Raw genomic sequence first — 25,772 nt, forward strand, 5'->3', positions numbered from 1 at the left:
CAATCCTTTCTTCCCCCAGTCTGTATTGATACTGGGGGTTACCCGGACCCAGGTGCAGGACTTTGCACTTGGCCTTGTTGAACCTCATGAGGTTCACACAGGCCCACCTCTCCAGCTTGTCCAGGTCTCTCTGGATGACATCCCGTCCTTCTGGCATATCAACCACACCACTCAGCTTGGTGTCGTCTGCAAACTTGCTGAGGGTACACTTGATCTCGCTCTCTAAGTCATTGATGAATGTATTAAACAGCACTGGTCCCAGTACGTACCCCTGAGGGATACCACTCATCACCGGTCTCCATCCGGACATCGAGCCATTGACCACTACCCTCTGGATGTGGCCATCCAACCAATTCCTTATCCACCGAACAGTCCACCCATTAAATCCGTAGCTCTCCAATTTACAGAGAAGGATGTTGTGGGGGACCGTGTCAAGGGCTTTGCAGAAGTCCAGATAGATGACGTCTGTTGGTTTTGCCTTGTCCACTGTTGTTGTCACACCATCATAGAAAGCCACTAGGTTTGTCAGGCAGGACTTGCCCTTGGTGAAGCCATGCTGGCTATCTCGAATTATGTCCCTGGCCTCCATGTGCCTTAGCATAGCTTCTAGGAGGATCTGTTCCATGATCTTCCCAGGCACAGAGGTGAGGCTGATAAGAAAGTAAAAGAAAGTTAAAGAAAGTAAAAGAAATCAGGAGACATAATGTAAAGTAAATTCTCTTGTAGATATTGGCTTTTAAAACAACACCTTTCTGTTATGCTGAGATCAAGTTGTAAAACAGAACACAAGAGAGGGATATTCTTGGTACCGTACCACTGCTATTAAATTATGCTTCTAAATACGAGTTGTCAGTTTTACCATCATTGTGTAACAAGGCTGGATTGCTGAATGGGCAAAACAATCTGTTTCCTAGTGAAGTAGATTGTGTTGGTCTCACTGTTAAATCTACCTATGCCTAGTCTGGAGAGTTTAAGGCTGTTGTATAATCTTGGAATTTCTTTCCCTCCCACTGTGGGAAGGAGATGCTGCATAGAGAGAGCAAGCATGGCTTCTGCTTGGTTCTGAGAAAGTGGGTTGGCTTTTGCCCCTGGAGTAGATAAAGGGGCTGTCCAGTGGTGTAGGGGGGGAGGGGGAGAGACCACTCTCATTTTCCACAGTTTCCTTCAAATCCCACTGAACAATATTCATCCCCTTTCCTCATTTCAACTCTGAGAACTATGTGACCCTGCCTTTCTTTGGCAATGAACTGCTGGAAATTTTTTTTTTTCCGTACAGTGCTGAGATCCTTGAGATAGTTCTATGTATGGAGTTACTAGTGAAATGTAAAGAACACAGTTGCAATCCTTGCATCTGAAAGGTGTCATCCATCCTGTTGCAAAATTCCCAGAGGAAAGGAACTGCAGAACCATGTCCCACAGACTGCTCTTTATTTAACAATACTGGAATTGCATTCAGTGAAAGATTTTTATACTCATTTTGGGGACTTAGATTTTTACAGTTCATGAGCCTCTCCAGTTTTTGAGATTCATAAAACGTGTCACAGGGATCCCCTTTCATCAGCCCAAATCCATACTGTTATTAAAGGATTTAGAGCCCTCTAGTGGTGTTCTGCATCTGTTCATTAATTTTATTTTAAACATTGATTTACAAAGCTCTATAGCATCGATTTTTTTATGCTTTAGTATTATTATTACTACTACTACTACTACTACTTACTGGTTTCCCACAGCAGCTGTATTTTTGGGTTTACTTAGAATCTAGAAAGCATTAGGTTACTTAGAATGTAAAAAGACAACAAATTCTCGGTTCCCATGCTTTGTGGTAGTCCATCTCCTGTATAGGTGAGGTACTGAGGGTCTTCAGAAGTGTTTTTTAAGGCATTAATTGCGTAGACCATCAAAGATAAAATTTTACTGATAAAGAATTATTTGGCAGAGAGTTCAGAGTTGTTTACAGGAAACTTAATGAGCCTGAACTAACCAAAGTCAGGCATTTGGTGGCATGGGAAGTGGTAGTAAGTTCTGAGGGATGTGATTTTATAGGCTATTCAAGATAATATTGGAAATGTGAACCTTGATTTGGCTGAGAAAACAGAAGAGAAAGGGAGAGGTTCTTAACATGGTTTATCAAACAGACAAGTAGGTGCAGACATATTTGAGCTTATATAAAATTCAGGAAGAGGAAGAATTACAGTGGTCAGACAGGAATACCGAATTTTCAAAGGCTGCATGGGCCTTGCAGATGTGGAAGAAGATCCAGAATACCTTAGGCATACTCTAGAAAAAGAGTCAGCATGATCCCTGGGTTATGTGATTTGATTAATGGAAATAAAACTCTATAAAATATCAGAGAATAGAACAGTTGAGAAAACTGAAGGAAGAAAGATCAAGGGCTTGATTCAGCATTGCTTCTTGTGCTTTGTAAAATTGTTTTAATCTTTTTAAAATGCTATTTTTGTCATTTCAAGCTACCTTATGTTTGAATTGATAGTAAGGTCTTGGAAAGAAGTTTCAGAAACAGACTGTAGGACTATGTAATAAGTAAGGAACAGTGAGGGAGGTTTGTATGTACTCACCATACAAGGTTTTACTTGAAGATATTAGCAGAAGATACTACTTAAAGAAAATGTGTAGAGTAGTGAAAAGCAGTTTAGGGAGAGAAAACTCACTGATACAAAATATTAAGGAAGGCAGAAAGAAGATAGGATTAAAAGTGTTTAGAAGGATGTTAGGTATGGCCATCTCCAAGGCACCAAGTAAGCTCATGAGTAGTAGTAGTCAAGTAATATTCATGAGAACGTTTTTGATAGGTAGCAGGTGGATGCTACATAGCTGTAGATGAATCAATAAAGGCATTTTTCAAGACAGTATGTTCAGTGCAGTGAGGGAAAGAAGAAAACTAGAGTAGGTGAGTCTAAGGTTGGTGGTTTGTGGAAACAAAAGTACATTTCTGTTTTAACAGATTGATCTGGAATAGATGGTGTGCCCTCAGCACAAGGACATGGAAGTGTTGGAGCGGGTCCAGAGGAGGGCTACAAAAATGATCCGAGGGCTGGAGCACCTCTCCTATGAGGACAGACTGAGAGAGTTGGGCTTGTTCAGCCTGGAGAAGAGAAGGCTGCGGGGAGACCTGATTGCGGCCTTTCAGTACTTAAAGGGGCCCTATAGGAAAGATGGGGAAAATCTTTCTAGCAGGGACAGCTGTGGCAGGACAAGGGGTAATGGTTTTAAACTAAAAGAGGGTAGGTTTAGACTGGATATAAGGAAGAAATTCTTTACAATGAGGTTGGTGAAACACTGGGACAGGTTGCCCAGAGAGGTAGTGGAGGCCCCATCCCTGGAAACATTCAAGACCAGGTTGGATGGGGCTCTGAGCAACCTGATCTAGTTAGCAGTGTCCCTGCTCACTGCAGGGGGTTTGGACTAGATGACCTCTAGGGATCCCTTCCAACCCAAAACATTCTATGATTCTATAATGCAGGAAAAGAGTGGAAGTGGGGGCAAAGGAGCAGGATAACCCACCAAAGAACTGGGATGGGTAGATGTAGAAGGTGGAGAACTGGATTAGAGTGTAGAGATCCAAGTCTGAAACTTTATTGTTTGTTAGCTGTCAAGAAAAAAGGAGAAAATAGATTTATTTACGTGTCTCAAAGTGGTACATGTACCAGCATACTTTTTCTCCCTTTAAAAATCTTTGCTTATACATTCCACAAATGTTATAAAGCAGAATGTGAGGCACAAACTAAGCTTGTTCCTGCTGCTGTTACAGAGCAGACAGAATAACGTTTACATTTTTACCCTTTCCTTGAAGTTTCTTTTCTCCTCTTACTCTGAAGCAGCCCAATAACAACCCAGCTTACATTTTTTCACTATTTTTTATGTCATTATGCTTTTGTGGAGTAAGAGAATCAGTGAATATGTTTAGAAGGAATAAGTTGAATGTGTCAAAGTTTAACTTTAGCTTCCTTTGAAACTCTTCATGCAGCCATTTTGGTCTTTGAGAAAAGATACTTGTAATTACCTGACAAAGAGTGAATTTTAACTTAAACACTCTTAAAACTAGCTTGTTATGAATCACTTGCCATTAAGAGAATTTTGGAATGAAGCATTATAAGCTGTGATAAGTGTGATCATGCTACAGATACTTAACAAAATGACTCCGTGTCTGTGAAACATCTAGTTTTCACACAGCTGTTAATCTTAATTTATTTTACACTCCATTGCACTAGACAAGAAATGTGAACAAGCTCTTTTTCTTCATCTCAGCTTGACAACTGACAAACTAACTTTGAAGTGAGAAGTTGCAGGTTTTTAGGCACTCTATGAAATCTGGTCATTTGACTACCTCCTCACCGGTTTGAGAGAATAAAGGAGAATAGTCAACACATTTAAAACTTGGCTTCTTGCTATTTCTGTTATTTCAGTAGCTGAATAATATTTTCTAAATAGTACCTTGTCTGTGACTAGGTTTTCCTTTGTTCCTGAACAGTAACTTGCCTTGCCTTGAACAGGAGTTGCCTTTAACACTACTTTTATGCCATCCTTAAGGGCCTTTATTCTTTCCAGACTTGCTGCCCTTTATCTTCACAGAAGTTAATATATTTTTTCCTGAAGCAGGGGTATAATCACTTTGGGATTTTTGTTGTTGCTGTTAAAGCTTCATGCAAGACTTCCCTTTATGTTTCTTATCCTCCATTCTCCATTGCTTCTGCAAAAACATCTAAACTGCAACCTTCTATTATTATAATAACTAAGAAATGTAGTAATAAATGTTTATAACAATGACATACCTAAAAAATCTTACTTTTAGAATATAAATGAGAAGATTAGGTGAATTGCTTGCAGTCCCTAAGTAAAGGAGATGTCTCAGTTGAAGAATCTTGTCTTAGACAAACGTTTGTCTTTTATGATGATTGGAAGATTAATTTAGTCTGTATCTTGTTGAGGTTTGTATGCCTGGTGGTTTTGTTTTGTTTAAAACAACTGAGACCCCAGTTCACAGAATCACAGAATTGTTGAGGTTGGGAGAGACCTTTTCAGATCATCTGGTCAAGCAGGGTCAGCTAAAGCCGGTTGTCCAGGACCATGTCCAGATGGGTTTTAATTATCTCCAAGGATGGAGTCTCCACAACTTCTCTGGCAACTTGTTCCAGTATTTGACCACCCTCACAGTAAAAAGTGTTTTCTTGTGTTCAGAAGGAAATTCATGTTTTTCAACTTGCGTCCATTGCCTCTTGCCATCTCACTGGGCACCACTGAGAAGAATCTGGCTCCCTCTTCTTCATTCTCTCCCAACTGATATTTATACTAATAAATTAGATTCCCTCCTAAGCCTTCTCTAGGCTGAAGAGTCCCAGCTCTCTCTGCCTCTCCTCATAAGAAGGATGCTCCAGCCCCTTATTCAGCTTTATGGCCCTGTGCTGTACTTGTTCCTGTAATTTGGTGTCTTTCTTGTACTGGGGAGCCCAGAACTGGATCCAGCACTCCAGATGTGGCTAGTGTTTCTTCACTGAAGGGGTTATCAAGCATTGGAACAGGCAGCCCAGAGAAGCGGCTAAGTCCCCATCCCTGGGGGTATTTCAAAGATGGGTAGATGTGGTGCTTAGGAACATGGTTTAGTGGTAGACTTGGCAGTGTTAGGTTAATAGTTGGACTTGATGATCTTAAAGGTCTTTTCCAACCTAAATGATTCTGTGACTCTAAGTAGAGGGGAAGGATCACCTCCCTGTACCTCTGGCAAGGCTGTTCCTTATGCAGTCTAGGATACTTCTGTCATTCTTTGATGCAAGGCTACATTACTGGCTTATGTTCCACTTGTCTACCAAGACCTCCAGATCCTTCTCTGCTGCGCTAGTTTCTAGCTGCTCAGCCCCCAGTGTATTCTGTTCACTGGGGTTATTCCTCCTCAGGTGCAGGACTGCATTTCCCCTTATTGAACTTCATGAGATTCCTCTCAGAGGAATTGTCCAGACTGCTGAGGTCCATTTGAATGCCAGCATAACCATCTGGTGCATCATCTGCTCTTTCCAGTTTTGTGTCATCTACAGACTTGCTGTGGGTGTACTCTGTTCCATTATCTGGGTCATAAATGAAGATGTTAAACAGCAGTGGCTCCAATACCCCTGTAGACCCTAGTACGCCTGGGGTACTCCAGTATAGCATTCATATTGGTCTGCCTGCATACATTGACCCGTAAGTTCTGAACTGGCTCCTGAACCATTCCAAGGCATTCCATGCATTGCAGCTGCTCTCTCACATAAAGGGCAACTCTTCCTCATAACCTTCTCAGCCTGTCCTTCCTAAAAAACATGTATCCATCCAATGCAATACTTCAGTCATATGAGTTATCCCACCGTGTTTCTGTGATCCCAATGAGGATTGTAGCCCTGTAACTGAGACTTCTAAGTTTTGGTGTGTCATGGTTTTTTGTTTGGTTCCCCCCCCCCCGCCCCCCATGCTGGATGAATTAGTGGTGTAGAGTCATTTCAGAGAGGTACCCAAATGTGCTGATTCCCCATAATGGGCAAGGGTGCTTTCCTGATAAGGCTGTTCTGCAGGCGCTTTCCTCTTTGCGTGCCTATGCTCAGAGGGATTCCTTTGCCTTTTGTTTTCAATGTCTTCATTTTGTCAGTCGTTGAATACAGTACTTCCTGCATTAGGCTTTTTTTTTCTTTATTTTTTAAACCTTGCAGCAACAAGACTGGATGTGTGCAGTGGGATAATGGAAAAATTCAGGATCTTCCGCACAGAAAAGACTTATGCAGTGAAGGCTGGGAAGTGGTACTTTGAGTTTGAGGCAGTTACTGCAGGAGACATGAGAGTTGGCTGGACCAGGCCAGGTTGTCTGCCAGATCAGGAACTTGGCTCAGATGAAGAAGCTTTTGTTTTTGATGGCTTTAAGGTTTGTATATGTTTAGCTGTAATAATATGAGTGATTAAAAAATTTTTAATTTTGCGTCTTATTCCATGTATCATTGCCTCAAATTCATTGCCTTCTCTTCTTTTATTTGTGTTTTATGAAATTTATTTCTCTCTTTTGAGAGCCTACGTAGAATAAGGAGGATCAATGTCACCTGAAAAATTAATGAGCAGGGTTTGGCATTTCTATTTTTTTCACAGCTTCACAGTATTTGTACAGTATACATAAAGCATTGAAAATATAAGTGACTTACTTACACAAACTCAAAATACTGGAAGAGCTGTAATTAGCTATGAATAATTTCTTTAAATTTTTACTCTGTAGTTCTCTTTATAAGAAGTGCCATTAGGGAATAAATGTGGTTAAGATTATTAGCAGTAAGTGTTTGAGGCAAACTTTGATAACAGTTTTTTATACAAATGTAAGAGTTACACAGAGTATACCTAGGTTTTCATGGAAATCCTTGCAGTTTAGAGTAAATGAAGTATGCTAGAAGCAGTAATTTTTGCTCAAATTTAACTCTGCATGAGACAATGACAGATTGAAATCTAGTAGTAAAAATATACAGGAGAGCAAACTATTTTATATGTTACTGATTTTCACTTAATAGATTAAATGACTCATTAAAACTTTTTATTTATGTAAATAAATAGTGTAACCTCTCTCGAAACCTTAATTGCTATTAAGGCTACTGATGACTCATGTCAAAATGTTTCTTGTGTCTGATATTGGAATTAATTTCCTTTCTACAATATGTAGAAGAAATGAACAGTATTCCTGGCTGTTCCTGGTCAGATCAAGCTCTCAGGCTGTATTTTATTCATAATGTTGGATTTTAATTTTTTTTCTGGTTTTGGATTACATGAGAAGAGACTTTAAAAAGAGAACAGAAAAGTTGGGTTTGGAAAATATCTGATTGGCTTAAGTAAACTGTTCAAGTCCCATCTTTTTACTAGAATAGCTGTATAGTAGTTTGCATTCTGAACCTTTGGTGTTGACCTTGACGTCTCAATCCACAAAGCTACTTTGTTATCTTTGATTTTGATGGGTTCTCTCCTTGGTTGGAGAAAACTTTTGACCTTCAGGATACACAGAAAGGCTTATTTGTTTTGTAGGATTTTGAGGATGGATACAGGGGATAAAAATCTACTTCTGATGGAATATATGAGTTGGGAACCTATTTATTATTAACACTGCTTTGTTTTATGCATGTTACACTAGTTCTTAATAGATGTTAATTTATTTGAATTCCAATCTAAGACCCCGTCCAAAGCCCTTGCAGTCTTTGGCTTGAAGGTCAGGCATACGAATCATTAATCATGCCCTTGGCTACTCTGGAATCTATCAAGAAGCTCAGAGTGCTCATCCCATCCACAGACAATTCTGTTTCTTCCAAAATCTGGTATGGCAGGAAGTTTAATTTATTTTGTACACAACATTTTCAGAATTACACTTAAGGAAACAATAAAATTTGTTTGGAAGCAATGAATTTATAGGCTACTAGATTAAATAAAAGTAAATGTTTAAAAAAACTTTGTGAAGCAGCTATTTAATATTGTAAATTATAGCATATTATTTTCATTACAAGTCTTTCAGGGAGCTTCTGCAGAAAAATAAGCCATACTTTTCCTTGTTACTAAAATGTTGAAATAGCAATTTTCCCTGTCATCTCTCTTAGCAACGTTTTACAACACTGATGTGAGGGGTCATCGCAAGAAGTTAATTGTTGGATTTCGATTTTCAACGTCAACTTGCAGTACTCACAGGCATTGTTTTGGAATGATGTTCTGTGAAAGTGTTAATTTTAGTGCTGTCTTAATTGAGGGGGCTAATTATTAGTTGTAGCACTAAGGGAGAGAGGAATGCATTCATTGTCACTATTACTCCTTGAAATTCTTTTAAATCCTTTTCAGGCACAGCGGTGGCATCAGGGTAATGAGCATTTTGGCCGCTCTTGGTTGGCAGGAGATGTTGTTGGATGTATGGTTGACATGAATGAGCACACTATGATGTTCACCTTAAATGGTGAGATTCTGCTTGATGACTCAGGTTCAGAACTTGCATTCAAGGACTTTGAGGCTGGTGATGGTAAGTACTGTAATACATTGTGCTGTTAACTTGCTGTTGCTGCCCAGTTTTTGCTCCGTTTCCCTTTAATGTGGTGTGCTTCTTATGCTTCTTTTTTTCCTCCCCTCCCTCTCTGTAGGGAACTACCTCTTGTCCTTTTCCCTATTTCATCAGTATTAAGCCTTTGGAAAGGTGTGCTGGGTGTGAGGATGAGGCAAGGCCTTTTCCTGTGGTGAACATTGTAGCCATCTTTTGACTGTTTTGCAGGAATGTGACTGGGGTTGCATATTCGTGACCTTTAATATTTCACCTGCAGTGCGGCAGGTCACCATATGATATAATAGAATCATAGAATGAATCATAGAATGGTTTGTGTTGGAAGGGACCTTTGAAGATCATCTAGTCCAACCCCCCTGCCATGGGCAGGGACATCAAATTTTATGTAGATCAAGTACTGAAATACTACCAAATTTCTGTCAAATTAGTAATAACATATGGTAGGGAGTTTAAGCCAGCTTTAAGGTTTTGTTTTATCTCTGGGATGAGAAATGACACCTGATCCAGGATAAAGCCAGCTGGTACAAACTTAGCTTCCGAAATTTTTTACTTAATTCTGAACCAGGAGGTTGAGTTTTGTGCCTGTTGTAGTGTTCTTGGTGCAGCTTTCAGAGTCTACAAACAGGTTTCAGTTTACCATGAAACCGTAGCTTATGAGATTGTAAAAGATCACAAAGATTGTGAGGTTGTGTCAGGTTCCAGACTGATTCTATACCATTAAATTATTTTTGTTTATAAATGTAATTATGTACTTGTGTGTGAATAGGTACATAAAATGTTAAGAAATTACATTAATGTTGATAACTGCCTAAAATTTCTGGACTATGCCAACACAAAAAAAATATTTAAAGCTTTAATCTTTCCTTTTCATTTCTAGTAGGTACCTATATTCTGTTGTATATATTGTATATCTGTTAAATAATACATCTGTGTCTGAGAGATAAAGTTAAATTTTTTGAACAGTAAAAGCTGCAAATGATACTTTTGGCTTACTGATCCCTATTCCCAGGGGAAATACAAATCTTTTACCTATTAATTAAGTCGTTCCCTGCTTGAATTTTAACTGCTTTGCTTTTGTCTGGATTTCAGAGTATTTTACTTCCAGGAGTGCTTTGGGAGACAAAAAAATTTTTCCCTTCTTCTGCCGTACCATAGGAATTAGGGATAATTTGATTTCATTTAAAATGAGATAATTGCCACCAATTTTCTAGACTCATGTCAGTTATTTTACTACCTTCAGATTTATTTAGATACTGTGGCAACATGAGGAGGGAAAGGGTTGCGTGAATTGTCTTACTCTTAGTGGTATAGGCATAAAATCATCCCGGTGCCATTAAATTATAATGGTTTTCCAGCTATTAGGCAGTATAATCCCATCGAAGAGTGAGGGATTCTGAGAGAAACTGGAATTCCATGAAATTCTGGGAACAGCCTGTTTGACCACTATTTTGATTTCAAAGTTGATGAAATAAGTGGTGTAGTTTTCATGGTACTTGTTTCTAGCTAGAGGTTCAGACTTAAACAGATCTCTAAGTCTGAAACTGCTAAAGTAGTTCCTGGTTTGACAAGGCCTGAAGGCCTTGGTAACCATGTTGAAGACTTAATGTCAGTGTCACGCCTCTCAGATTTTTCACAATATCCTTTTAATTCACATAAAGTTCCTCTAGTGTCATGTTTTGTAGGAAAGAGCTTGCCTTTGAAATAAGATCTCCTGTTCTGTTTTCAAAGGAATGTGCTGATTGATCTCAAATTTAGTAACTCTGGATCGGTATTTGTAAATATTACGGGTATTTCATATACAACTGGGGGGAGGAGGGGCATCTATAGGTGTGTGTGTATATACAAACACACATATGAAATACCCAAATTAAATGACTTATATAGAAATTTCTTTTTTTTGTAGTCTGGCTTTAGTTTGGCTTTGTTAATGGCTCTTGCTTAAGAGCATTGAGACCTTCCTGCAGGTCACTTCTATCAGTGAATTGTGTGCATGACATGTACTGCTGCAGAAAGAGACCTTTTGCTTTAGAGAAAAGATAAAATTTCTGGTCAGAACCTAGTGTCCTGCTTTGAAGGATGCAATCTGACTATAAATCAGTCCTGTAGTTATAATTTATTTAGAAACGGTGAAAAGGGAATGTGGCACTCTGCCAGCTTACTAATAAGGCTCATGTGTTACGTCTTAGGTTGTACTGCCAACAAGAGCATCTCCTTGGGATTATGGCAGACTACTTTGTGAGATACCATCTCAGTAGTAAAATTGTTAAACATAATTGCATACTATTATGCATTTGTATAAGAGAATTTTTACACTGTAGGTATGAACAAGTACACTGTGCAAACCAAATTTTGTTTTGGCAACTCATTGTCTCTGTGAGCAGATAGTAGATTTTGTAGCAACGGACAAATTGGGTCAGGAGATTCATCTCGTATTCTTGAAAGTAAGGAACATTATAAAAAGTGTTGCTGTCCTATGCTTTTGCCACATGTGACAGGCAATGCTAGAGGGTTACTTTTCTGGTGGTACTGTTAAAGTCTTTCTACTTGTTTTCCTGTTTCATACAGTAAAATAAAAGTTTTGCTTCATAGCCCAGTTATGCACAGAGAGATTAAGAGCCAGGTCATGGGTAAATCATCTTTTTATGTAGCCTCCAGCATGCAAGGGCTACACAGGATCTGTGAAATATCACATCTAAAATGTCTGGATACTCATTTAGAGAAGGGTGCGGAAAGTTAATTTGTATTCCATAGTGAGACACCTACCAGCACACTCCCTATAAGATGAGATGCTGTATCTTTACCAGATATGGAAGAGCCCTGAAACACCTTACTGACAACTATACCATTGGCAAATCAGTGCACAATTGCACCAAAGACAGAAGGTAGTGCTTCCATGATTAGGACTGGCACTGGTATTTATATTCCATTCATACAGAGCAACAGTTACTGTATAATTATGATTACTTGCAGGAGTTAGCTGCATGTACGGTACCATTCTGGCATCAGTGAAATTTGTATTGGAGAGAGAGATTGTCATCTTGATTCCATATTGGCTACAGTTACAGACAGAAAATACTAGATTGAGTAATAACATCAATGAGAGTTTTACCTGTGTAGGAATTTTGTTCTGGGTTTCTTTGTTTTCTTTCAGGGAATCTTGCAAATACTCATTTACATTTTATTTTTGAGTGTGTGTGCGTGTAGAATATTTGCTTCATGTCTAAGAAGGAATCTATCTGTGAAATTGCATAAGTATCAGGAAAACGCATAGGTAGAAGAGTTAACAGTTTATGTGCATTCTATTTAGGAAGAGTAAATGTTAGAAATATTTTAAATATTTCACACATTTTAAATATTCCTGTTTGATTTAGTTTTGTGTCCTTTATTTAACTCAGTCTTCATAAATAGAGTTGATAATAATTTCTTGGATTTTGGACTGCATCTAATTATCTAATCAGTTTTTTCTATAATGTATGCTACTGAATTCTGTTGATAATATCAGCTGCTATTGCTTTTTTTGTCTTGTAAAACAATTATTTCCCATTTGATTTGAAGGCTGTAATAAAGAGGAACTGGCCATGTGTTAATTCTCAAGGTGCTCGAGACAGAGCTTGCTACTTCCTTTCATAAATTATTTGACCTGTGCAGAAACATAAAACAATTGTTCATATATAAAGATAAAAGTAATTAAATAATTAGATATGGCATGCACACAACTGATCAGTTTACATCTCCTTGTCTTTGAACACTTTTTTTTTAAGCTTTTGTTCCTCTGTTTTCTATGAAAATATAACGATGTTTACCAAAAGTCTAGTTAGGTCACTATTTGGTGTTCAAGAGCAATGGATAGCAAATGCCTGTGGATACGTACCAGAACAGGACAAGCAGTTAGTCATACAGTTTCCCAGCCTCCAGTGATTTCTGGATTAGGAGCTTTCTGAGGCAAATATGGTATGTTTGTGTTGAATAGCCCCGATGTTTTTTGTTTGGGTTTTTTTTCTTTCCCACATGAAGGTACCTAAACAGTTTTTTGAATCCATGTGAGCTTTTAGCATCTGTGATGCTATGTGACAGAGAATTCCACAGTATTACTGTGGAATTGCATAAAGAAGTTCCTTCCTTTGTTTTGAACCTTGCTACCAGTTTCTTTGATCATAATTTTTGTTATGAAAGACATTGAAAAATCATTTACTGTTCATCTTCTCTGTGTCACTTATAATGGGGTATATATCATAACCCCTTAATTTTATTTTTTTTGAGGCTGATAAGAAAGCAGTTTCATTTGTGTTGGCCGTTTTCAGATGTAATGTGCGTGCCATATACCCTGGAAACATCTGAATATGTTTTACATCAATAAGAAATGGAAATTCTCCCTACTAATGCTGCTGGGCTTTACCACAGCATATATCTATATATGCAAATATAACTTTCCTTGTTATGTTTTGTATAATATGATTTTGTTTCATTTAATGCTGGAAAATACTCTTTATTATTGCCTGTTATTGGATTTGCACTAGCAGAATAGACATGAATCATGTTGCCTAAATCATCCATGTTATCTGAGAAGTTGATGCCTTGTGATTTAAGAGCCTTGTTGTAAAGATAAAAGTCTGGACTTGAACTTAAGACTAATAGTGTATGTCCTGAAATTTATTGTGCCTAATGCACATACATAACCAATCTTCTTTATCTGTAATATCATCTTCAATTGGTAGTACTGAAGGCTCATCTTTTATCTGGTGAGCAGTCATTCCTGCAGATGGTGCTCTGGAGTTTGCTTTTGTCTCTAAAGAACATACCATGAACAGATATCCTGCCTTTTTTTTTTTTAATCTGGACAGCCTAAAGAAAGGTGAGGAACTAGTTTATTTTGTCCTTACACCCTTCAGGACTTGGTACATTCAGTTGAACCAGAATCATTGAACAGAGCTTCATGTTTCTTGTTGATACAAAAGAAAACATTTTGTTAATAGCTAGATCAAATGAATCTACAAAGTGGTCTGTAGCTGTGGAAATTCAAAATCAGGATGAAAAGAAACAGAAGAAATGAGATATTTTCTTAGGTTTTTAGACTGTCATGTTGAACCTGAGAAAAATTGTTTTTTAAAAAATGCAAAGGAGTCACGTGTTCCCTGTGCTAGTGAACCAGTAAGCGGGCAGATGCATACAAATGTGAAGCTGATTCAAAAGTAAAAACAAAAAACCCAGCCCAAAACCAAGCTATTGTAAGTTTCATGAAACTAGAGTATCATACTGTCAATTCTCATTATCCTGAGTTACAAAGTGTTATGAAATTTTTTAATTAATTAATTTTCTTTTTTTTTATGGGATGCATTTGGTGCATATTTGTAATTTTTTTCACTACTATAGCTGTATGGACAAGCAATATATTAGTTCTAAAGTAATTTTTGAGGTTCTCTCAAAATACCACGACTAATGGAATTTTAGGAGGAACATCAAAAATAGTAAGACTATAAGACTATAAGAGTAAAATTGACAACACTCTACCAGCTTAGCAGAGAGATTAACCAAGAGCTGGTTGTCAGACTCCTTGAAGTACTCTCAGATTTCTGTGAAGTAAATTCTGTGTAAATTCTTCTGTGTTGCATGAAGAGATCCATGGCTCTTGGATAGCTTTTTTTTCAGAATTATATTTGAGATACAGTACTTTGTGACATGCAAGAGGTGATGTGCTATCGATGACTGCTTGCATTACTATTTGGTTTTTGGATTTTTTTTTCCAAATGATTTTTAATTTGGTTATGGAAGAGAGCACTTCTCTGATGTTCATGATGTACAACCCACGTGTTCTTTCATCTTGTTTTAAGGATTTCTACCTGTGTGCAGCCTGGGCCCATCTCAAGTGGGAAGAATGAACTTTGGAAAAGATGTCAGCACTCTAAAATATTTCACTATCTGTGGCTTACAGGAAGGGTATGAACCCTTTGCTGTTAATACAAACAGAGACATCACCATTTGGCTGAGTAAAAGGCTCCCTCAGTTTCTACCAGTGCCACAAAATCATGAACATATTGAGGTTTGTGATCCTATTAAAAAAGTTTCTAAACATGTCTTCCATGAGTATGTTTGAATTATGTTTCTGCTTTAGCACTTCTAGACAATGTTTTTAATGTGGTATGTTGACCCAATTCTGGATGCACCTTGCAGCTGTTACAAATTTCTTACATTCAGTGGAGTTACAAATAATGTAATTATTTGTGTGATAGTATGTCTTTATCCATGAAATCTGTCACATGTATAAACATGAGATTCTCAGAGACAAATTCTACAAGATGTCCTCATTAAGAGCTCCTTGTCCAGTGAGAGCTATGTTTGTAAACAGCTTCCAGAAATTGGGCATTTCTACATTACAGATACCATGTGTTCTGGTGCACACACTTTGTGAAGTAATTTTTCCATAACTAATTGGTTTTGATTTTAATAAATATTTATTAGCCAACTGTGTCAACACTTATGTCCCAATCAGTTGTGCATCTTGATGGAACTGAATTCATGCCTTGTAAGTCTACCAGGAAATCCTTCGGAAATAGATTTAGTAAGAACTCTTTTTCAGCTGATGTGTATCGTACTGTAGTATTTAAGAAATAATTTGTGTTCTTGCATATGTGCATGTATGATTTAAATTAGTTGGTTTGTGTTGTTCTGGACAGGGTAGGATTTATGTTGCAAAGAGTTATGATGAGAAAGGTCATTCCTTTGTGAGTGTCTCTCTTATCTAACAATTGAACAACAAAAACCTCCACTCCTTATAGTATTCATTTTCCCTTAAAATGGCAGCACGTGATTACAATATATTTGACCATTGACAACATTACAAGTTTTGGAAGTCCTGGATGCTTATTCTAGAAATATAATAGAAATGAATATTACAAGGGGGGGAAAAGCATCAGCTTCAAAACAACTACATCTTTACATCTGATAGGTGATGAGAATTGATGGCACCATAGACAGCTGCCCCTGCCTGAAGGTCACACAGAAGTCCTTTGGTTCGCAGAACAGCAAAACAGATGTCATGTTTTTTCGATTAAGCATGCCCATTGAATGTGCTGAGGTGTTCTCCAGATCAGCTGCAGGAGGGTTACCAGGCTCTGGTCTGTTTGGCCCGAAGAATGACTTGGAGGATTATGATGCTGATTCTGATTTTGAGGTTCTAATGAAAACTGCTCATGGTCATCTAGTTCCTGACCGGACAGAAAGAGAAAAAGATGCCCTGAAATCAGAGTTAAACAACCATAAAGATTATGTTCAAGAAAAGCCTTCACGTCTTAAACAAAGGTTAGTAGCACATTTAGCTTGCTTTTTTTTCTTTTGCTTTTTTTTTTCCTTCCCTCCTCCCACCATTTCTTGAATAGTAGAAGAAAATACCAGTTAGGTCTGCAGACATTTTTCCCTAATTTTGCCTTGAATTTGGATAGTAGGTGGGACAGTTAACCTTCATGTGATTAAATTACATCATATGCAATATATAGATTAAAATTAAGCAGAAAAATGAAAACATTTTTCAACCTATCATTTGATTTATTGTGAAGGCTGTGATCATCTTGTGAAGTACACTCTAAAACGAGGGACATCCATTCTGACAGAACTAGGAGGTCTTCGAAGAGACACAGAATATTTTTTCACATGGCTTCCAAAAAGCTGAAAGTGTTAGATAATCTTTATCTAGAAACGTACGTTAGAATCATAGAATCACTTTGGTTGGAAAAGACCTTTGAGATCATAGAGTCCAACCTTTAACCTAACCCTGCCATCCCACCACTAAATCATGTCCCTAAGCACCTCATCTATCCTTCTTTTAAATACCTCCAGGGATGAGGACTCTACCACCTCTCTGGGCAGCCCATTCCAGAGCCTGACAACCCTTTCAGTGAAGTTTTTCCTAATGTCTAGCCTAAACCTGCCCTGGCACAGTTTCAAACCATCTAGCTTCTTACCTCACTCAGTGAACCAAATAATCATAACAATATTCTCTAGTTGACAAGTTCATTCTCCCTAATTTTTCTTATGGAATCAGGAGCAGAACACCTAACTTGATGATGCTGTGGCCAAACACTGGGCCATTACACAGGCAGTATTACTGCAGCTTTCAATTCCTTTTCTGCTCCTCTTTACAAAACTTGGTTTGGTAAATATTTTAATTGCAGAATAAATCATGGCATATGGATGGTATTTTTAAATGCATGAAGGTCATTTAAGGTTCCACATTCTTCCCAAGCAACATAGGTGTTTTAACAGCCTGATAAGTTTTTAAGTTACATGAACTTAGTTTCCAAGTAATTTTTGAATATATAGTTTAAGCTCTGAATTAATTTAAGTGTTTTTAAAAACGAGCTTGTCTCTTTCTCTTTTCTGAAGAATTTATTTTGTTGTAATCTATATGGAGGTAATAAACTAACTAGTTTATGGATTAATAATGTAATAAATACTATGTATTTAGGGCTAGCAGAATATATATCAGGAATAACGAGAATATATATAACAGGAATAATATTTCAATATAAAATTCCCTTATGTATAAATATTGATATATTGAGCTTTTCATATAGATCTTGTTTTTACATATTTTATTACAGATTTATGCTCAGGAGGACAAAGCCAGATTATAGCATGAGTCACTCTGCACGGCTTACTGAGGATGTGCTAGCAGATGATAGGGATGACTATGATTATTTGATGCAAACTTCCACGGTATTGTAACCTAGGATTGGTATTTTTGCTCTTTGCTTTTTCTTTTTCTTTTTTTTTTTTTTTAATAATTACATGAGTTTGCTTGTAAGAGTTTCAGAAACTAAAGTTTTCAGTCAAAATTTTTAACTTGAATGTCTGTGGTAGTCTTGTACTACTGAAGTTGAGACTGCTCTGTTCCTTTTGTTTTGACTTGATTGTCAGTCTAAAACAATTTCCACATGGAAAGCCATAAATTAATTGAAGCAATTTTTTGAACTACTATTAATAACACCAAACATAAGAGATAAATAGTTCTAGAATAATGGAATAAATAGAAAAAAAATCAGTAAACTAATATGTCAATGTTCAGGGACATTTGAAAACATAATTTTACTCAGCATTTATTTAATGGAATTCCCAGTGAAAGTTTGTGCAGGTTTTGTGCGTCTTTCTCTGACAAGATCAGCTCCATAAGCACCCACTCTTCAATGTTCAAAGGAAAATATATTTCTCGTTTGGATGTATTCTCCTCTTTCTAAAAGATACTAGAAACTGATAGTAGATACTAGAAACGTACAGTATAAAAATTGTAGCTGCAGTACAAAAATAGCGTACAATGCAGAAGCCTACTCTAGAAGTGTATAAGCTGCATCTTTAATATTTTCCATTTTTTGTTTTAACATATATGTTTTGATGGCTGTATTTTGACTTGTGTTTATATTCTTTTGTTGCTTTGCTAATGAATTGCACTTGAACAAGCCTATGCTACTTTTGAAGAGATGACATATTTTCAGATTTTAGAGCGACAAATTAATTCTGAATCAAACTGATACACTGGAAACCAAATACTAACATTTACTGGCATTATTTTTCTTATATTGACAGTACTATTATTCAGTGAGAATATTTCCTGGTCAAGAACCTGCTAATGTCTGGGTGGGCTGGATTACATCTGACTTTCACCAGTATGATACAAGCTTTGACTTGGACAGAGTGCGTACTGTCACAGTTACACTGGGAGATGAAAAAGGGAAGGTTCATGAGAGGTTGGTTACAATTTTCTTAAACAGATACATATTTTATATTCGTAAAAGCAACTAAACATTTATAAACTCTAAATCCACCCCTCCTAATATAATTAGATTGATATTAAAAAGAAAAAGAAAAAATGTAAATTTACTTTTGCTCTCCCTCTTGCTTGTGAAAAAATAGTGGAGTAATTATCTAATCAAATCAACAGGCCCAGCAAAGTAAAATAGCACAGCTTTTCTATGTAGTTTCAGACCATGATCCTGTAAATACTGAATTCTGAACTGGTACAAAGTAGAGCAAAAAATCTTGTAGTATTTTTGGAACTTCTTGGGTTTGAGCAGGCCAAAATTAGTACAACAGCTCCTCTCAGCACTTCAGCTTGTGATCCATAGCAGAAACTTTGTGCTATGCTTAACATCAAATGATTTAAAACATTAACTTGCAAAGTAAGTTTTGTCTCTTGGAATTTTACAAAAGATTTGAGCGTGTTCGTATTTTGTCGTCTTCAATTTTTATTTTTTCAATTATGAAGTCTAGGTTTAATTGGATTTTGGCATTGGTTATCATGGGATCAGCATCAGCTGTTTTCAGCCACAAGGCCCTGTTGGTTGCAGCCATACAAAGTTGTTCTTAATCCACTACATAAAGTTTACACACCATCCATAAATAAATTTGTCTTTTGACATTCAGTATAAAACGCAGCAACTGCTATATGGTGTGCGCAGGAGAGAGCATGAGCCCTGGACAAGGACGTAATAATAATGGTCTGGAGATTGGTTGCTTGGTTGATGCTGCCAGTGGCCTGCTGACCTTCACAGCTAATGGCAAGGAACTAGGCACATACTATCAGGTGAGTATTTTTTGATGATGTCTTCCAGCAGGAAGGGTGAAAACTGAATCCTCAGACTGCATCTTACTAGAAACTTTTGTATAAGATTAGAAGAAAAACTAATTGTCACTCTTCTGACAGTGATTTTTCCCTCCTATTTGGATTTTCTGGGGCTTTCAAAGGCTTGCACTTATTGACTGTCAATACAGATATTAGTTTCTTTTTTTAATATGTAACGGGGTTTTGCTGTCTTCGATGGTTCTATATATGTTTGTGCATCTTTGATTTAGGTTGAACCGAGTACAAAGTTATTTCCTGCTGTATTTGCACAAGCTACAAGCCCCAATGTTTTCCAGTTTGAGTTGGGAAGAATAAAGGTAAATAATCCTTGGATTTTTGCAGGTTGGGGACTGATACATCAAATACTATTTTGTTGTTGCTGTTGTTGTTGTTTTGGCCATTTGTTGCTTGCAATGTGTTCTTCATCCTGGGTACATTTTTATGATTCCAAGTGTTTGCACTATTGCCATTTTTATTCTTAGCTCAGTTTTAAATACTTCATGTATTTAACGTACAGTACATTGGATGAGAAGGGTTGTAACTGATTAGGATTGGCAGAGGAGATTGTAAAGTCTCATTGCATTTTCTGAATCTCATCCTTCATGATGAAATTACATCACTGAGGTCAGTAAGGCAAATCTCTTACTCTATGAACAGAACATGCATGACCGGTGTATCTGCAGATTAGGTTGGGGTTTTAAAATAGTTGTAAAGTACATTGAAACAGTACACTCAAGAAAACAGATGAAATTTACTTCCTTGCTTTGGATACATGGATATCTGAGACATCAGAAGAGGTAAAAGAATAATGGAGTTCAGATCTCTGGTCCAAGAAGTGACCACACATTCCATTCAAGTTTCTATTTCAAATGTAGCTATCTAAAAACCATTGTTATGGACAATGCTCTCTTGCTGCTAGTCTGCCAACAGTTCCCAGCTGGTTTTATAAACCAGTGAAAATGTTAATTTCCTGTTGCACTGTACTTTACTGTACTATATGTTGAATATATTTCTTGAAAAATATAATATATTCATTGTTTAGTAAAGATGATGAAGCTGATTGTCTCTTCTATTGGAATTTTCCAGAATGTAATGCCATTATCTGCTGGCTTATTCAAAAGTGAACACAAAAACCCAGTCTCTCAATGTCCTCCACGTCTCCATGTCCAATTTCTGACTCATGTGCTTTGGAGCAGAGTGCCAAACCACTTCTTGAAGGTTGATGTGTCTCGGATTAGTGAACGTCAAGGCTGGATGATACAGTGTCTGAATCCTTTGCAGTTCATGGCCCTTCATATTCCCGAAGAAAACAGGTTAATGTTTGTGTGTTGAAGTATATCAGAGCTAGCTTAATCTTATTTTTCGGTATTTAAAAATCTGCCTCCTTCTGTTATATTTCCAGCCTCTCCTAGTTTCTCTCCAAACTCTTTAATAGTATGTCTAGATCTTGAATGAAAATGAAAGTAACTCTGTTTATAAATTATTTAAGATGATCAGTAATATAGGCAAAGATCTGTTTTTGTAGAGATTTTTTTAAATTTCTGAACAATTTAATTATTTCATTACTTTAATTTTCCCAATTTCAGTTTAAACAATTCAAGAAAATTAACTTTGTGATTTCCTTGTTACCCAAATGTCTCAGCATTTTGCCAGTGCAAAACTGAAAATAAAATCACTAAAAAATTAGGTAAGAATTCAAAACAAACAACTCCACCCCTGAACCCTCTGCAAGTGAACTGTTTAGCCTATTGCCATTTTGCAACCCGAGATCTAAACCCAATAAATTATATAAATATCTCAACCCATACAAAAACCTTCATTTTCAGTTATCCAAATTGATGTTTGTAGGATGAAGAAGTATTTCTGTGTTAAGTAAATAATTTTGATCTTTCCCCACTGAAAGTAATCGAAGTTGTAATTTAGGAGTGACTTGAATAAATTCCTGATTGAACTTTGTTATTAGTCCTTGATTCTTAGGTTGACAATGTTTCTCACATGAAAGCTGGAATGTGGAAAAAGTACATCCCTAGAACTGATACTGTGCCAATGTTATCCTTAGGGAGAATTTTGAATTCCTTCACTTAAGTAGGTTTTTGCACTGATACAGAATTTACTGTATTGTTTTGTTGTTTTTTTTTCCCTGCAGAACAATTGATATTTTAGAGCTGACAGAACAAGAAGAATTACTGAAATTTCACTACCATACCCTCCGATTATATTCAGCAGTTTGTGCTTTAGGCAACAATCGAGTGGCCCATGCTATGTGTAGCCATGTGGATGAATCTCAGCTCCTGTATGCTATTGAGAATAAATATATGCCAGGATTATTACGTGCAGGATATTATGATTTACTCATTGACATCCATCTCAATACCTATGCAACTGCAAGGTTAATGATGAATAATGAATTTATAGTTCCAATGACAGATGAGACCAAGAGTATTACTTTGTTTCCTGATGAAAACAAAAAACATGGCCTCCCTGGTATAGGACTTAGCACTTCATTAAGGCCAAGAATGCAGTTCTCCTCTCCGAGTTTTGTAAGCATTAGCAGTGAATGCGTTCAGTTCAGTCCTGAATTCCCTTTGGAAATCTTAAAGACCAAAACCATAGAGATGCTGACCGAAGCTGTTCAGGAGGGCAGCCTCCATGTCAGAGATCCAGTTGGAGGTTCTACAGAATTTCTGTTTGTCCCTCTCATCAAGCTCTTTTATACCCTCCTAATTATGGGAATCTTCCACAATGGGGATCTGAAACACATCTTGCAGTTGATTGAGCCCCGGGTTTTCAAAGAAGCAATGAGCCAGGAGGATGAAGTTGATTTCTCAGAGAAGGAGCTGAGTTCAGGTGAGCTCAAGTCAGAAGAAGGAGAGGAAGAAACCAAAGGGGAGCAAGTGCCAAAGGAAGGACTCCTTCAGATGAAACTTCCAGAACCTGTTAAATTACAGGTAACAATACTGCTTTGATAGTGGTTGTTCCTATTCCTTCACAGATTCTTTTTTCTTCATTTGGTAAGTTCTATTTCAAGGAATACAGCATTTTGATGTTAGTTAAATAGAGAAGTAATTTCCTTACAGGAAACAAGAAGATTCCTGATGATATAAACTCATACACCATAGATCAAACAATTGTTGTTTGATTAAATAGAATTACTTTCTCAATGATATTAATAAGGAATTCTTATTTTTTATGGATCCAAACAGAACAGAAATTCCCTAGAAGCAAGGAGTAAATGCATTCTCTTATAACTTTAATAAAAGTCTTACATTTTATGTCTGAGGCACATAAATCTCTTGCAGAGGTCAGATATTCCTGGTGTGGGATTACTTCACATGTAGTAAATGACAGTATTAAAGATTTCAGTCTCTTTATTTGATAGTAAATTCTGCTGTAGGGAATCCATCCTTATTTGCATAATATACAGAATATATTTCTTAGGTTTCTCTTATGATACTGTTTTCTCAGATGTGTCATCTACTCCAGTACCTGTGTGATTGCCAAGTACGACACCGAATAGAAGCCATTGTAGCATTTTCGGATGATTTTGTGGCCAAGCTTCAAGAGAATCAACGCTTCCGATACAATGAAGTGATGCAGGCCCTGAACATGTCTGCTGCCCTGACAGCTAGAAAAACAAAAGAATTTCGATCCCCACCTCAGGAACAGGTACAGCTTAAAATGGACAATTCATTTTTTTGTTGTGCTCTATGTGTGGCAGAGTTCTGTTTGATTTCAAAGTTTTTCCTCTGGGAGATCAGTGTCATTTGCCTTTGCTTTGTATTCTTTAAGATTAACATGCTGCTGAACTTTAAAGATGATAAAAATGATTGTCCTTGCCCTGAAGAAATTCGGGATCAGCTTTTGGATTTCCATGAAGACCTAATGACACACTGTGGTAAGTCTTGTTACTGAATATTTTTACTTTTTAAATTATATTACCTTTCAAAGCAATTTTTCTAAATAACTGTACATAAGAAACACCAAGTCTGTAGATTACACTATACAGTTATAAATGCTATCAAATAAAGATACTCAGCTTGTTGTTGAAACCAACAAAATGTTCTTAGCCTCATATCTGGTCAAACTAGAAGGGAATACACCATATTTTGCTTCATGAGGGAAAAGGTGGTTGTTTTTTTTTTTTACCAACTAGGTGGTAATTTCTGGGCTTGATGTACTGGATAACGCCATAGCTCACTTGTTACTCAAGGGGTTTTTCTACCCTATCCCCTTTCCCTTGCTCTCCCATGCATAGGTTGGTATAGGTCATCTTTGCTGTATCAAGTTGACTATGGCCATGTTAACCACAATATAACATAATATTCGTGGCTGATTCTTCTCAGACATGAATGAAGATCTAGAAGTTTATTATCTGTTGAAATAGGCCAATAATCAAATGGAGCAGTTAAATTTCTGTAGTTTTGATTTCTTCACTTCAGTTAATAAAAACCAATTAAATTCTATGTCATATTAAAAAGTGAAATATAGTAACAACTTAAATACAAAAATACCAATACACAAATTAAGCACCAAAATGTGTATTTTAAATGTCAAGCTCATATCCATGAATATTGCAAACTCAGTTACAGAGCAGTTTATTTTGGAATGCATGCTTACTTACATTTTGCATTGAGGACTTCATTGCTTTCCTGTTTGGAGGATACTCATCCCTTCATTTTACTTCAGTACACTATTTTAAAAAAAGAAGTAAAAAAGACACTTAGCAGACAGCATGAAGTTACAATAGTGCAGGGATGTGTGATAATGTTTTTTAAGCTAATACTGTGGTCAAGGAAGGCGCTTTGGACAGGAGGATCTTCACACTTTTCCTCCTGAATTGCATCCCTTATTGATCCCAGTTTAACTGGAAGTAACATTTAATTATTCAATTCACTACCTTAAAATATTCAAATAAATAAAAACATGCCATCAATATCTGACTTCATAATACATGAATTTTCTTTCTTGGTAGAGCAAACACAGTTGATATCCTTGTGTATCACAAGACAATTTTGTTAGATTGGTCCATTTCTGCTACTAAAATAATCACAGATCTGTTCAGGTAGGTCTTCAGTGCAGGCTTCTACTCAAATCAGAGTCAACGCTGAACTCAGACCTGGTTGCTCAGTGATTTTTGCACATGGGTCTTGAAAACAGAGATTCCACAATGTCTTTGGGCAACATGTCACAGGTCTTGAGTGTCTTTTTTCCTTATATCTGTTTGGAACCCTGCCTGTTTCAGTTTGACAATTGTATCTTGTTCATCTCAGGAAAGATCATGGCTGTATTTTCATACTAATTTCCTTGTAGGTTTTGGTGGACTGCTGTTAGGTCCACTGTAAAGCTTATGTTCTGCAGGTTGATAAACCTAGTTCCTTCATCCTCTCCTTTTAGGATGAGTGGTCCAGCCAGCAGTCATCTTGATGGGGCGTTGTTGGATGCTCTCCAGCTTGTCAATGTTTTTCTTGTATTGGGTAACAGAAAACTGGATGTAGTACTCCAGATGTCATCGCATGAATGCTGAGTACTGGGAAATAATCACTTGCCTTGAGCTAGTGATTGTTTCTACTAATACAGGATATTTTTAGTTCTCCTTGCAGTTAGAGTGCACGGCTGACTGGTGTCTAGCTTGCTGTCCAACAGGACCCTGAAAGTTCTTTTTGCAAAGATGGGGTTTTTTTAAATTGTTCGTGCCCAGCCTGTACTGTCACATGGGGTTGGTCTGTCCAAGTTGCAAATCTTTGCTTTTGTCCTTTCTGAACTTCTGAATATCCTGTCAGCCTTTTCCTTTACCCTGTTGAGCTTCTTGCCCTTGAGTGTGTTTTCTGCTCCCTTCAATTTGTATCATCCACTAACTTGATGAACGTGAATTATGACACCTAAATATTTTTATTTTAAATGAAAAATGAAAAAAGAAAAAGAGGAAAATTCAAATAAACTGCCAGTTGACAGAAAACAAAGATGAAATAAAGAATTTAGAAATAACATTTGAAAGAAGAGGCTTTATCTTTCTCTTTGATTTTTCTATTTTTCTTTAGTCATTTACCATCATTCTGTTCAAATTACTTGGTTTAGTTTTGTCATTAATTTTCTTTTCTTTATGGGGAAATAGTAATTTGC

General features: G+C 37.0%; 1 protein-coding gene across 1 annotated transcript in view; it reads left to right on the forward strand.

Annotated features, from left to right (window-relative positions):
• Positions 1 to 25,772, forward strand: part of LOC104129980 (ryanodine receptor 2-like) — a 98,884-nt gene that overhangs the window by 63,108 nt on the left and 10,004 nt on the right. The window contains exons 18-29 of the mRNA XM_035898440.1: positions 6,693 to 6,901; positions 8,833 to 9,007; positions 14,872 to 15,080; positions 15,987 to 16,339; positions 17,638 to 17,752; positions 18,617 to 18,777; positions 19,454 to 19,613; positions 19,883 to 19,969; positions 20,739 to 20,965; positions 21,799 to 22,600; positions 23,118 to 23,318; positions 23,442 to 23,547. Coding sequence (XP_035754333.1) covers positions 6,693 to 6,901; positions 8,833 to 9,007; positions 14,872 to 15,080; positions 15,987 to 16,339; positions 17,638 to 17,752; positions 18,617 to 18,777; positions 19,454 to 19,613; positions 19,883 to 19,969; positions 20,739 to 20,965; positions 21,799 to 22,600; positions 23,118 to 23,318; positions 23,442 to 23,547 — 2,805 coding nt within the window. The remainder of the gene's footprint in view (positions 1 to 6,692; positions 6,902 to 8,832; positions 9,008 to 14,871; positions 15,081 to 15,986; positions 16,340 to 17,637; positions 17,753 to 18,616; positions 18,778 to 19,453; positions 19,614 to 19,882; positions 19,970 to 20,738; positions 20,966 to 21,798; positions 22,601 to 23,117; positions 23,319 to 23,441; positions 23,548 to 25,772) is intronic.

This window comes from Egretta garzetta, unplaced genomic scaffold, assembly GCF_000687185.1.
Source record: "Egretta garzetta isolate BGI_Z169 unplaced genomic scaffold, ASM68718v1 scaffold777, whole genome shotgun sequence".
NCBI lineage: Eukaryota > Metazoa > Chordata > Aves > Pelecaniformes > Ardeidae > Egretta > Egretta garzetta.